The following is a 15,230-nucleotide window of genomic DNA, read 5'->3' as shown; positions in this document are numbered from 1 at the left end:
TGGAAGGTTTGGAACACATACACAGGCTGTGTGTTTTCCAAACCTTCCACTCATCCTGATTGTACCATGTAATGTTTACCGGCACGGTTGGCCTAGTGGTAAGGCGTCCGCCCCGTGATCGGGAGGTCGTGGGTTCGAACCCCGGCCGGGTCATACCTAAGACTTTAAAATTGGCAATCTAGTGGGCCTGGCGTCTGGCATTATGGGGTTAGTGCTAGGACTGGTTGGTCTGGTGTCAGAATAATGTGACTGGGTGAGACATGAAGCCTGTGCTGCGGCGCACGTTATATGTCAAAGCAGCACCGCCCTGATATGGCCCTTCGTGGTCGGCTGGGCGTTAAGCAAACAAACCATGTAATGTTTGGGTAAAGCCAGGACTAAAAATATCTGTTCAAACCTAAGGCATAACCCCCTTGTGTTCAAACTCACACTTTCAGGATGCTGAGTTGAATAACTTGTATGTGGCATTAGATGATTAGGCCACACACAAAAAATAGTCTGTTTACGGTATCCCGACCGACCCTATTTTTTCGCGGGACCCCAGACTTTTTTTTTTTGGCAATTGGGGGGGAAAAATATCTTCTTTTTTTGGCAAAATAATTACAATCATAAATGTGTTGGCAGGACGGTATTCGTTTCTGTTTTCGGTTATTTTAATAACAGACGTGACAAAATAATCAGAACTCTTTCAAAATATTGTTAACTAAATATATCAAGTTCAATAACTTTTGTTACCCCCCGCGGGTTAGGGGGAAGAATTTACCCGATGCTCCCCAGCATGTCGTAAGAGGCAACAAACGGTTTCTGTTTCTCATTTTACCCTTGTTAAGTGTTTCTTGCATAGAATATCCCGCAGTGGGGCACTGCGGTTATGAAATTAAAGGCCCCTCCTGTTTTTGGAACCGCAGGAGCTTTCTACTTTGCTGTTAGGTAGATTTTTGGTTCCTCTTTCCTGTCATGCTCTCTTTTTCTTCATGAATTCTTTTCTTTTTTCTGCCTTCTTGCTCATTCACCTGTATTTTTTCCAAAAATCTCTTCTCTTGCCGCTTGTCTCGCGATTCATGTATAGTTTAATCTGTTAGTGTTCTGATGTAAGTCCAGCAGTAGATAGGTTAAGCCTATTTTAACATACTGGAAACTGGTAATCTTCCAGTAGGTATTAATTTAGTTTTACTAAAGCCTGCTGGGACACAAGTAATGGGTTAGTGCATTTGTAAACAGGAATCGCTTGACAAGTGGCCCCCTTCATCCCCCCCTTCCTCGTCCTGATATGGCTCTGCGTAGTCGGCTGGACGTTAAGCAACAAATAAACAAACAATCTTGCATAGAATATAGTCAATTTTTGTAAAGATTTTAGTCAAGCAGTATGTAAGAAATGTTTAGTCCTTTGTACTGGAAACTATACGCAAATGCATGTTAATCCACATACATACATCTCTTTCAACACACTTGGCAGTCATTCACAAGCATTTCTCACAGATGACAAACATGCTCCAAACTTGACGACTCGACAACTTTATTGACTTCAAGCAGAGTTTACTTATTTTTTTCAGTTTCTAGGCATCTTCTTCTTCATCAAGCTTCTTGATAAATGCCATCTTTCTCTGCTTGACGCGAGCCTCTCTCTGGGCCTTGGACAGCTTGCGCAGGTTCCATCTGGAACACACACAAAATCATTGATGAGTGCAAAGCATGGAACTCGTTTGTAATGTTGTCACACACACACATGTAGTCATATTTGCTAAAAGCTCTCTCACGCACGCACACACATGCAATCCTACTTTACTATTTAAAAAGAAACAGGACTGCAATCACAAAAGCCCCCCAAAATATAGAATGATGCCAAGGCACAGGTTTTTTTTGCAAGAAGGTCTTTCTTTATTTGGTGTTTAACGTTGTTTTCAACCACGAAGGTTATATCGTGACAGGGAAAGGGGGGGAGATGGAATAGAGACACTTAACTTTTTCTTGTTCACTAAAGCACTTTCTTTCTTTCTTTCTTTCTTTGGTGTTTAACGTCGTTTTCAACCACGAAGGGTTATATTGCGACGGGGAAAGATAGGATTGAGACACTTGTCAATTGTTTCTTGTTCACAAAAGCACTAATCAAAAATTTGCTCCAGGGGCTTGCAACGTAGTACAATATATTACCTTACTGGGAGAATGCAAGTTTCCAGTACAAAGGACTTAACATTTCTTACATACTGCTTGACTAAAATCTTTACAAAAATTGACTATATTCTATACAACACTTAACAAGGGTAAAAGGAGAAACAGAATCCGTTAGTCGCCTCTTACATGCTGGGGAGCATTGGGTAAATTCTTCCCCCTAACCCGCAGGGGGGGTGGGTTGCAAGAAGGTGCTACAAAGCTGTGACAGTTGGGTGGCAGAATCCGTTAGTCGCCTCTTACGACATGCTGAGGAGCATTGGGTAAATTCTTCCCCCTAACCCGCAGGGTGGGGGGGTGGGTGGGTGGGTGGGTTGCAAGAAGGTGCTACAAAGCTGTGACAGTTGGGTGGGACAGCCACTCGGTGGGACAGCCACTTGTCGGCTCAAGTTTCAGAAGATAAATTGTAGCCGTTGGAAATTATGCAACTTTTTAACTAGCTGTCAGTTACCATCAGAACAGATAAAAATAATCTCCAATTAAGTCCCAGATACATGTTAATACAAAAGAAAAAGCATCATAACCAACCTCTTCTTCTGCACAGTCTTCTCGGGCTTGGTCTTGGCCTCTGGGTCGGCGCGGATGGCAGCATGGGCTTTCTTGTACATGCCCCCAACCTGTGAAAGCATAAAAACAATCGTACCATCACCTATTCCCAACTGTGTCTGTTGGAATGAATGATGGAACAGCATAACCAAGTCTATTGACTTTCATACAAAGATACCATTGTTAACCTTCACCCGTCCGGGTTATCGACTACACACGGAAGTCATCGCGGGGCCGTGCAGACCCATTCTTTTCCTTTCCTTCTTTGAGAAACATGGGTCCGCACAGCCCCACGATGTTTGTAGTCTAAAGATGACTTTTTTTAATTACTTCTCGCTGAAATGTTAGGACATAAGAGCTGTTTAAGTGCCGGAGTCATTCTTAAAAGCTCATTAAAAAATTCTAACTTGTTTAAGAGATATTTGCAAATAAACACCCTTCTGGGTCAACACGGACCCACGACCACCGGCGAAGGTTAATCCTACAATCGAGTATGAGGATAACAGTGTTTATCTTAAGCCTCTGTCTACGGCCTGTGATGCATACTTTTTTTTTTTTTTTAATCTTCCAGGACAATAACTACTGTCTGATAGTTTTTAAGAGCAGATGAGACAATGACAAAAGGTGACGTTTTCATGTCAGTATGTCCCAAATGACATCACCAGTACATTTTTCATTCTATCTAATCTGTTTTCGTTCTATTGTTTCTAATAACATACGTTAACAATTGATTGTCAACTGGAATGGAAGAGCACAAAAAGTGTAACTTGATATGTAGTTTCTCTAGAGGGAAAACATCTTCCACTTTCATGTCAGTGTGTCCCATGCAACATACATTTGCCAAACAGCTATGTGTAAGTAGATTATTTGTTAGTGGTATAGAAAATACTGATCAACAATTAAAGTCAGTTTTCACATTCATTTTCTACCTATTTCTTATTTGTTTATTCTGTTGGCAATGGTGAAATGTCAGCAATCGTGTGTCATTCGGGACAGTAGACATGACACCTGACCTTTTGTCACTGTCTCAGGAGCTCTTCTGACCGCAAGCAAGGACATTTGGACCTGTACCTATTTCAGATCAGGTCCAAATAACGTTACGTCCTCTTAGCCCGGGAACAACATTGAGCTGAGAAATGGTAACGAGGTAGCAACATTCTTTGATGTATTGCAGGACCAAGTCCGATACACACAGTTTGACAGACAAGTGATTGAAATCTTCAGGCAATCCATTCAAGGAAATAGATAATGCTTGAGTGGGGTCTGGGTACGAACGCCCCCAGAAGTTGAAGCATTTTGGCAGTGTAAATACAAATTTAACCCCCTCAGGTGAAGATAAATTGTGCATTTAAAATAAAACACTATTATGTCCCTTTCACATGGGTTAAAGTATATTTTTCCGCGTGTAGTTTTTCTTTTTTCTTTTTTTCGGAAAACCGCGGAGATTTGGATTGCCTGAATATTAAAACCAAAGCAATCGAGCTAGACAAGAGACAGAAACTCACACTAGCAGGGTTGATGCCCAGCTTGATGAATCGTGAGAACTGCTTCTGGTAGAGCGCCTCGTCCTCTCCCTGCAGGTGCTCCATGTAGTCCGACACGTGCTTGCCATAGATGTAGTTGCGGTGCACCTCAGCGCTGTATTTGTTGCTCTCGCCGTCGTAGCCAGGGAAACGCTTGGTGCTACAACACACAACGTGTAAACTATGAGCTACTTCCATCGAGATAAAGGAGAGACTGGTCATCTATTCAGCGAGCCATTAACCCGTAACACACCTCAAAACTATGAGCTATTTTCATGAAGATAAAGGAGAGAGGGGCCATCTATTCACTAAATTCAGTGAGCCACCGTAACACACCTCAAAACGAGCTATTTTCATGAAGATAAAGGAGAGACGGGTAATCTATTCAGTGAGCCATTAAACCGTAACGCACCTCAAAACTATGAGCTATTTTCATGAAGATCAAGGAGAGACTGGTCATCTATTCAGTTCTTTCTTTATTTGGTGTTTAACGTCGTTTTCAACCGTTCAAGGTTATATCGCGACAGGGAAAGGGGGGGGGGGGGGGGGGGGGGGGGTTTAGAGCAACTTGTTAATTGTTTCTTGTTCACAAAAGCACTAATCAAAAAATTGCTCCAGGGGCTTGCAACGCAGTACAATATATGACCTTACTGGGAGAATGCAAGTTTCCAGTACAAAGGACTTAACATTTCTTACATACTGCTTGACTAAAATCTTTACAAACATTGACTATATTCTATACAAGAAACACTTAACAAGGGTAAAAGGAGAAACAGAATCCGTTAGTCGCCTCTTACGACATGCTGGGGAGCATCGGGTAAATTCTTCCCCCTAACCTGCGGGGGGTAATCTATTCAGTGAGCCATTAAACCGTAACACACCTCAAAACTATGAGCTATTTTCATGAAGATAAAGGAGAGGGGTCATCTATTAGTATTAAGCGAGCCATTACACCGTAACACTTCAAAACCGAGCTATTTTCATGAAGATAAAGGAGAGGGGTCATCTATTAAGCGAGCCATTACACCGTAACACACCTCAAAACTATGAGCTATTTTCATGAAGATAAAGGAGAGAGGGATCACCTATTTAGTGAGCCATTAAACCGTAACACACCTTAAAACTATGAGCTATTTTCAGCAAGATAGAGGAGAGACGGGTCATCTATTCAGCGAGCCATTAAACCGTAACACACTTCAAAACCGAGCTATTTTCATGAAGATAAAGGAGAGAGGGGTCATCTATCCAGTAAAACATGCACACCTCAAAAATGTGCAACAGACAACGCTTGGAAACAACTGTCAAGATTTGTATGCGCTGTGAGAGAGTTGTGTAGTTACAGGGAACCATGAGCTCTGATGTGCATGATTTTTTGGGAAGAAAACAAATCATCATATACAGCTCACCTGTGAGGGATGTCCAGGAAAACATATCACACCTCAAAAGTGTGTAAAAGACAATGCTTGGAAAGGACTGTCAAGCTGTGAGAGAGTTGTCATTCAGTCACAGGGAACCACGAGCTCTGATGTGCATGATCAACCAAAAAAAGGTGATGCTATCCAGCTCACCTGTGTGGGATGTCCAGACCGCCATCAACAGCTCCCTTCATGGCACCGAAGATGCGAGCACCGGTGGTGGTGCGGTACAAGCCGATGTCCAGGTAGCAGCGGAAGGCACCGGGCTTACCCTCCTCATCCTCCACGTAATACTCCTCCCCGTCAGCCTCCTCCTTGCCCTTGTAGATCCCGTCCAGCTTGAACTTCTTCAGCAACTGTGGCCAGAGAAGACATGGGTTATTTACCCAGCAGTGGCCAGAGAAGACATGGGTTCATTTATTTATTTAACCAGCTGTGGTGAGAGAAGACGCAGGTTCATTTATTTAATTAACCTTCACCGTGCTTCGTGGGTCAAGGACAACCCAGAACCTCACAAAATCGTCTATCTCTGAAAATATTTGGCGTTTTTGATTGAGACTTCGTGTCATCTCCAATCACCATACGACCATCCCATTACCCAACTTTTAAAAGATTATCTTTGTAATCAAACAAATAAACGATGTAATTGTAACTACACAATGATTTGGGTTGTGGACGACTCATATGGAATTACGTAAGGAATTGTACGTTGTTTATCCTTCTTCGGATGTCGTGGGTAGTGTACGACTCATACTCTGCAAAGAGACGGCAAAACGTTTATCCCTATTCGAATGGCATGGTTCGTGTACGACCAATACTTTTTAAGTTGAATCCTTCTTTGGAAAGTATGGGTCGTACACGCGCCACATCATCCGGACTGTGTAGTCCAAAGCGTGATCCAGTGAAGGTTGACAAAAAACGGTGGGTGGGCAACCTTTTTTTTTTTAAACAAAGACTAAACTTGCAGATCACACAAATAACGTCCCTAAAATCTTTCCCGTACAGTATGCTGTCTTCTGTAAACCAGGATTTTCCTCCTTATGCCTTACAAAGATATTGTACAAGTTATAGTAATTAGTAGTATACTGCCAAGCTAGATCTAGCAAAGCTTGAAAATGCACAAGTGATTTGGTAGTAACAGGGCGTAAGTCTAGCGACAAGGAGATATGGGTCATTCTCAGAAATGGTGGTCCAGTGAGAGTGAGTAGGGGTGACACATTTGAAATCATGAAAAAGTAAATTAAAATTATTTCTACCACGACTTTTTTCATCTGAATCTATTCCTGAGACATTAAAGCATTGTTGTATGTCAATAAAAATGGTTTCTATACGTTGGTGTTGTTTTTGTGTGCTTTTCAATTGCGAAGTTCGGCCGTTTCCGGATCGCCGAAGCGTTACACGACTTTCGTGATCAACAATATGTTCAGTCTCATGGCTAAATGCAAACATGCAAACACCAACAAATTACTGCAATCGACAGTCAGGAGTTCAGTCTTGGACGTAGCAACACATCTTTGCAAAAACTCGCACTGAATTTGAAGTTACGGGCTTCGAACAAAAAATTCTGAATGTCGTAATGCATCGTATCCAAACTCGACGCGCGAACATCGGACAGCAATGTGCTCCATGACTTTGCCACATCACGGCTATTTTTAGCTCTTTGGCGCACAGGAAGTTTGAACAAGAAAATAGTCCTTTGAATCACAGCCAAATATTCACAGAAAACACCAGAATCATATCATTTGCTGAAACTCATGGCGTCGTTTCCCGACCTACGTTACGACTGAAGATAGTTTTTACTTAATTGTCGAGCCTGCAAAGCTTTGTCACAAACTTACACACCGCGGATGGCGACAATGTAGTGTCGGAAGGATATCGAGTGCAAACAGTCTCTCAAAGCGCGAAGTTTAGCGGAACAAAGCAGCCAAGAAGTTTTCGTATCCTCCGATTGTCGATGTTCGACATTCATCAAGTACTTAAAATGGGTAATCTGAACGCAACAGGAACTTTCAACAAATACAGCAAACTCTGATGAACTTTATTTTGGGTCAGACGGGTTTTGCCGGCAGGAAAGGCCAAACAGTGCAGATTCATGTCTGTCGCACAGGAACCGAAAGTGGTTCAAGCATTTCGTTTCTGTGTTGCGACATTCACCTTAGTCAGTTCCAAATGTCATTTTTTTTACCAATATTAGTTGAAGTCCTTACCTTTCATAACTAGAATGTGTTGGGTAGAACACAAAAATACTGCAGAACTGATAAAAAATGCACAAAGGATTGAAGGCTTAGGTGGTTTAAAGTTGGAATTTGGTTTCCATGTTACAACATTCATCACGTAAATACAACACTTTAAAACGTCTCTTATTCAGCAACCAATTACTCTTTTTGTCTAATTTTTGCATTATTATGTATAGCAAACAATAGCCTTCATAGTAAAAACAATTATTTTGTATTTCTTGACACTTTATTTTTTACTTTGTATGTAACACTTTGGACCACCATTTCTGAGAATGACCCATATAGCAGCAGGGCAGCTTTGCACTCCAGACTTTCTTGCTCATGTAACTTTCTTCTTTCACAAAGACAGATCAAATAAATTTGCCAAATTAGTCTTAATAATAATAATAATCTTAGGCAAATTCTAAATTTAGCAAAGGAGCTTTTGCGGCAAAAGGGAGGAAAGCGGTGGAACCAAGACATTATACTCTGCAAACTTCCACAGTTAAAACAAGTCGCGTCAGGCGAAAATACAACATTTTAGTCAAGTAGCTGTCGAACTCACAGAATGAAACTGAACGCAATGCAACGCAGCAAGACCGTATACTCGTAGCATCGTCAGTCCACCGCGCACGGCAAAGGCAGTGAAATTGACAAGAAGAGCGGGGTAGTACTTGCGCTGAGAAGGATAGCACGCTTTTCTGTACCTCTCTTCGTTTGAACTTTCTGAGCGTGTGTTTAATCCAAACATATCATATCTATATGTTTTTGGAATCAGAAACCGACAAGGAATAAGATGAAGGTGTTTTTAAATTGATTTGGACAATTTAATTTTGATAATAATTTTTATATTTTTAATTTTCAGAGCTTGTTTTTAATCTAAATATAAGATCATGGGTGAAACCTAGGAAAATCAAATTGACTGAAATTTTTTGAGGCAGGGGTCCAGGGACCGCCGAAGCCCTGGCGGGGTACGGGGCAGGGCCCCATTAGGGGGTCCAGGGGGGCAACGCCCCCCCGCCGAAAACGAATTTTTGCATTATTCATTGTGATTTTGTGGCCTTTCCTGGCAAAAAATACACTATCATGCAGGTCAAAAAATACCTTCAGATTCTAATGATATGGTAAAAAGGGCAAACAAAATCAAAACAATTCACAGAAGTAATCATTATATTTAGTCAAATTTTGACTAAATATTTTAACATCGAGGGGGGAATCGAGACGAGGGTCGTGGTGTATGTGTGTCTGTGCGTGTGTGTGTGTGTGTGTGTAGAGCGATTCAGACTAAACTACTGGACCGATCTTTATGAAATTTGACATGAGAGTTCCTGGGTATGAAATCCCCGAACGTTTTTTTCATTTTTTTGATAAATGTCTTTGATGACGTCATATCCGGCTTTTCGTGAAAGTTGAGGCGGCACTGTCACGCCCTCATTTTTCAACCAAATTGGTTGAAATTTTGGTCAAGTAATCTTCGACGAAGCCCGGGGTTCGGTATTGCATTTCAGCTTGGTGGCTTAAAAATTAATTAATGACTTTGGTCATTAAAAATCTGAAAATTGTAAAAAAAAATAAAAATTTATAAAACGATCCAAATTTACGTTTATCTTATTCTCCATCATTTGCTGATTCCAAAAACATATAAATATGTTATATTCGGATTAAAAACAAGCTCTGAAAATTAAATATATAAAAATTATTATCAAAATTTTTTTTTCGAAATCGTTTTAAAAACACTTTCATCTTATTCCTTGTCGGTTCCTGATTCCAAAAACATATAGATATGATATGTTTGGATTAAAAACACGCTCAGAAAGTTAAAACGAAGAGAGGTACAGAAAAGCGTGCTATGCAGCATAGCGTAACCACTACCCCGCTCTTCTTGTCAATTTCACTGCCTATGCCGTGAGCGGTGGACCACGAGTATACGGTCTTGCTGCGTTGCATTGCGTTCAGTTTCATTCTGTGAGTTCGACAGCTACTTGACTAAATGTTGTATTTTCGCCTTACGCGACTTGTTTTTCTTTTGTATCTTTTCACACTTGCATCTTCCAACACAACGACACAATTGATAACAATTAACATTGACAACAGCCATACTACATGAAATAGAAAGTGAACAACTGAACAACTGAAATAAAAGTTCGAAATATTTGATTATAAGAAGCAAACATTGCCAGACAGGCATTGAAATAAATGATGAAACAGAATGTCACACATGCAAACAGCATGATGTAGCACTGCACAAAGTAGCAACTAAGCAGTAGCATCTCTTATACTTATAGTGCAAAGTTCTCAAGGAAAAGCCCTTGAGTTTCAAGCACCAAACTTATCACACACAGTTTTAGTTTCATGAACTCCAACCCGGGCACACTGCAACCGGTTCACTATAGCAGTTCGAAAACGCGTTCCGCAAGTAGTTTCGGTTTAAAAAATAAATAAAATAAAAAAACTTTTTTTTTTTTTTTTTTTTTTTAAATTGCAGATTGACGGAATGACTTATTTTCAGATTGACGGATTTCAGTCAATTGACGGGCTACTTTCACCCATGAATATAACATATTTATATGTTTTTGGAATCAGAAAATGATAAAGAATAAGATGAACGAAAATTTGTATCGTTTTATAAAAAAATTATTTTCTTTACAATTTTCAGATTTTTAATGACCAAACTCACTCATTAATTTTTAAGCCACCAAGCTGAAATGCAATACCAAACCCCGGCCTTTGTCGAAGATTACTTGACCAAAATTTCAACCAATTTGGTTGAAAAATGAGAGCGTGACAGTGCCGCCTCATATTTCACGAAAAGCCGGATATGACGTCATCAAAGACATTTATTGAAAAAATGAAAAAAACGTATGGGGATTTCATACCCAGGAACTCTCATGTCAAATTTCATAAAGATCGGTCCAGTAGTTTAGTCTGAATCGCTCTACACACACACACAGACGCACGCACATACACCACGACCCTCATCTCGATTCCCCCCTCTACGTTAAAACATTTAGTCAAAACTTGACTAAATGTAAAAAAGAAAAGATTTTGATATGGAAAAAACCCACAAGCACACAAACTACTGCTATTCAGAGGAAGAACTGCCAATACAAGAGAAACTACTTTGGACAGAACTGCCTTTGTTAAAAATAAAAGCAACCCATGTTTGTATTAGTTGATACACACAAAGATCAGAAGGCAAAGATAAGCAAAGCATCTTTTCTAACAACCCTATTGTTAGTTTTGCCTAAAACACACAGGGCTCTCCTGGTTTTATCACAGACCCAAAGGGACAGAGTTACCCTATCTCCAAAATGACCTTGAACCCACATGCTAGCCATCACTCACCCGTCTGGCCAAAAGTAATCCAGTACAGTACGCAGCCGCGTAGTTGGTCAACCCGACCTTCACGCCATAGCGGGGAAGCTCGTGAGAGTATGCAGCGCATACAACCACGTCTCCCACGATTCTGGCGTAGGCTATCTGAAAACAGCATGGCCAAACACTGATTTAAACATTCTACAAATTTAATGGAAAAAGTTAAAAAAATAAAGTCAACCTTTAGTCGGGCAGTGTGCTTGGCATGAATGGACAAGCTTAACTTACAATGCCCTGTTGGTTAACATGCTACTCCTTCAGCATAAACGAGCAAAAGACGCTCACATTTTCAAGTACTTTCATTAGGCTAGAGTCAAACACAGTGAAACACGCTTTCGAGCCCGAAACAATCTGAGAAAATAAGGTCTTAAAATGGAGGGAGTCTTCAACCAGAGGTTTACATATATATATACAATGAACAGATGATTTTTAAAACAAAAGGTCTTTAAAAAGAGGGGTTCCGCTGTATTACAATCACCGACCATCATTCAACAAACATTCCTGGGAATGAATAAAAGTGATTTGGACGTACTGACTGGAAAATGTTGCGCTTTAACCTTTGCCGTGCTTCCTGGGTTCACCTGTACCCAGAGACACACTAAAATCATTGTAACTCTGGAACCATTAAAGGTATCGTTTTGAAATTTTAAGTATCTCTCACACACCTAATTTGCTCTCTGTCTGCAAATTTTTAGTGTGTACATGACAAAACATTAAAATTAATTGATTATGATAATTTACATAAACACTACCGATGGCGCGGGTTCACACAAACCCATACTTTTAAAGAGTAGTAGTGATTGTAACTATCCCTCTGCCGACGGCGCGGGTTCTGCTACACCCATAATTACCAAAGCGGCGGAACAGTGTCTGCCTGCCTGTTTGTCTCCAAGAGACTGTCTGTCTCTCTGTCTGTCCGTATCTCTCTGTCTGTATGTCTGTTGCTCTGTGTCTATCCGTCTATCTGACTCTGTCTCTCTCTCTCTCTTTCTTAGTCTCTCTCTCTCTCTTTCTTAGTCTCTCTCTCTTTCTTAGTCTCTCTCTCTTTCTTAGTCTCTCTCTCTCTTTCTTAGTCTCTCTCTCTCTCTCTTTCTTAGTCTCTCTCTCTTTCTTAGTCTCTCTCTCTCTCTTTCTTAGTCTCTCTTCGATCGACGAAGAAGACGATAAATCGATCAGTTGATATTATTTGGTGAGTGTTTTAAGTCGACGCATTTGATTGGCTGCTAGAGTTCCAAGGCAGCCAATCCAACGCATGGAACGTGTTCGGCGGAACGGAAGTGAAAGTGTATGAGTGAATGTATCTTCTCTTCGAAAGAGTGATTCGTGTTTAGCAAGATGGCAGCAAGAAATTCAAATTCAAGAAAAGGAAGAAATGCGCTGACTTTAGAACAAAGGATAAATGTTGTCAAACAACTGGAAAGTGGGAAATCATGCCGAACGATTGCACAAGAGCTTGGGTGTGGGAGAACGCAGATTTCGAAAATCAGCGTCGATCGGGAAAAAATAATGAAGTTGTGGGAATCGGGAGACGGACGTGCTGACCAGAAATGGGTTTCGAAGAAGACAACCGAATACAAATTCTTTCAAAAGCTGATGAGTGCAGAATGAAGTGAATGTGAATGTGTTGTATGAATGAGATCCAGTAACTTTTTAACAATTTAAATTTATACAGGATAAAAAGCTTTTAAACTTGTTTTACAACAGTCAATATTAAATGTTTCTGTATTTAATCTAAACAGCTTCTGTTTTTCTTATAAATGTACATGTACATGTGCAGTACTCTCTCTCTCTCTCTCAACTTGACTTTGTCGCATTTACTTGCACCTGTCTAATAAGGACACCTGCAGAATAAGGACACTTTTGTCTGGTCCCAAGGGTGTCCTTATTTGACAGGTTTTACTGTACCTTGCAAAGACGAATTTCAAACCCATACCACAATTGCGCCAAAGTCTTGATGCAAAGCGTACCTGGCAAATGACATCCTTGTTCGTGAAGCGGACAATGAGCCTGTACTTGGGTGTGTTGTACTTGTTCTTGTCCTGGTAGATCAAGCGCTTTCGGGCGAAGTAGTCGGTGCGACCCTCTGAAACCAAAACATTCAACAGTAAGCCAAAGTATTCACAACTACAGTAACAGCATTCTTCTGATATAGCCCTGTGAAAGCAATGTCACATACCGAGAGAGTGAAAATGTTGATTTATTCAGCGCGGCAAAGAAGCTCACAAAGGGCTAAATCTGGATACGGCCTAACTAACATAGTAACAAGGAATGTAAAAGTATGCCTTACTAAAGCAATCTAAATTGACCGATTTATGTACTTACGGCAAGATGCCAATGGTGGTAAAAATCAAACAAAAGACAGTACTTATGACTGAACATTCTCACCGATTACAGGGTTTATTAGTTATTTGAAACTTCCATTTTATTCAGATCTGCAAATGCACTTCTCCGTATTTAATGGAAAGAATAAAAATATGGAATGGTAGCGCATGCAGACCACCAATTTTGTTTTCTGATCTGCCTCCCAATTAATAAATAGCTATCAAAATAAACCAAAATCATACCTCTTCGCCTGCGGAACTTGACTTGAAACCTCTTGAAGTAGGCCTTGTTCTTTACAACTTTCACGAACCCCTGAAAAAAGATGTTGTGCAATTAATCAACTCCTGCGTTGCAATACATATGAAACTGAAGGAAAAAAAACCACAATGTATCAATGATTCAATACTTGGATCTGAAGCACTACACACAATTTGAAAGTTGCATGAGACTGTCAAACAAAAATCCACCAATTTTTCTTCCATACAAACATTGTTTAAAATACACCAACCGGACAGACTAGCAGATCTTCCTTGTTACTCATCACATTTTGGTAGATAATGTCTTTGGTGCCATTTCTTTAATGCTACACAATGGCAGAGCAGCAAACCGTCTGATAAAAAAAAAAAAGTTAGCACATCTAACAGCCTGCAGGAAATAAGTGTTAGTGGTGGCTGAGTCGGAGATCATATATCTGACCGACATACATCATGGAGAACCAAAAACTCAGGATGCAAGTTACAACTCGGTTCAATTACTTCAACTCCTTACTTATTTATATCTGTTTGTGTGTATGTAAATTGCACATCCAGCTCGAACCTGCTATCCAATCAGAATTAAAACCACTGCTATTGGCAGCCCCATCACCAATTCAATTCATTATAATTACAGAGCATTTTTTTTTTTAAATGGAAGTTTGCTAATGCTACAATTATCTCTTTTTGCTACATACCCGTGTACACACACTAATACCCGAGTGCTCTCAATCAATCAATCAATGAGGCTTATATCGCGCATATTCCGTGGGTACAGTTCTAGGCGCTCAGCAGTGATGCCGTGTGAGATGAAATTTTATACGGCCAGTAATTGCAGCCATTTCGGCGCATATTTACCTTTCACGGCCTATTATTCCAAGTCACACGGGTATAGGTAGACAATTATTAACTGTGCCAAAGCAATTTTGCCAGGAAAGACCCTTTTGTCAATCGTGGGATCTTTAACGTGCACACCCAATGTAGTGTACACGGGGGGGGGGGGGAGTTCGGACACCGAAGAGAGTCTGCACACAAAGTTGACTCTGAAATAAATTTCCGCCGAACCTGGGATCGAACTCACGCTGACAGCGGCCAACTGAATACAAATCCAGCGCGCTACCAACTGAGCTATATCCCCGCCCCTCAGTTGCATTGTCAGCTACAACATCGGGGTTACAACTAATAATATCTAATCAACGACAAACAAAAATTGGCCATCTGAAACCTGAATTTCATAACATAAATGGCCGTCACTCTTTCGTCAATAAGGTACTTGTGTGAGAAAGCAGCCAAGCCCAGACAATGTTTATAGTGATCTGACAGTTGACCGTCGCTGTCATGCGAGTATTCATTAATTGTGCCCCGTCACTCTTTCGTCAATAAGGTACTTGTGTGAGAAAGCAGCCAAGCCCA

The 15,230-nt window shown here is 40.6% G+C and overlaps 1 protein-coding gene across 1 annotated transcript in view; it reads right to left on the bottom strand.

The window, feature by feature from the left end:
* Positions 1 to 1,499: 1,499 nt before the first annotated feature.
* The window catches only part of LOC138948956 (large ribosomal subunit protein uL18-like), a 14,634-nt gene continuing 903 nt past the window's right edge, over positions 1,500 to 15,230 (bottom strand). The window contains exons 2-8 of the mRNA XM_070320631.1: positions 13,809 to 13,878; positions 13,212 to 13,327; positions 11,215 to 11,349; positions 5,807 to 6,009; positions 4,221 to 4,398; positions 2,698 to 2,786; positions 1,500 to 1,656 (exon numbers count right to left, since the gene is read on the bottom strand). Coding sequence (XP_070176732.1) covers positions 1,557 to 1,656; positions 2,698 to 2,786; positions 4,221 to 4,398; positions 5,807 to 6,009; positions 11,215 to 11,349; positions 13,212 to 13,327; positions 13,809 to 13,878 — 891 coding nt within the window. The 3' untranslated portion in view covers positions 1,500 to 1,556. The remainder of the gene's footprint in view (positions 1,657 to 2,697; positions 2,787 to 4,220; positions 4,399 to 5,806; positions 6,010 to 11,214; positions 11,350 to 13,211; positions 13,328 to 13,808; positions 13,879 to 15,230) is intronic.

The sequence above is a fragment of the Littorina saxatilis genome, linkage group LG15, assembly GCF_037325665.1.
Source record: "Littorina saxatilis isolate snail1 linkage group LG15, US_GU_Lsax_2.0, whole genome shotgun sequence".
NCBI lineage: Eukaryota > Metazoa > Mollusca > Gastropoda > Littorinimorpha > Littorinidae > Littorina > Littorina saxatilis.
Note: the sequence above shows the minus strand (reverse complement) of the source record. Positions and strands in the feature narration are given on the sequence as shown.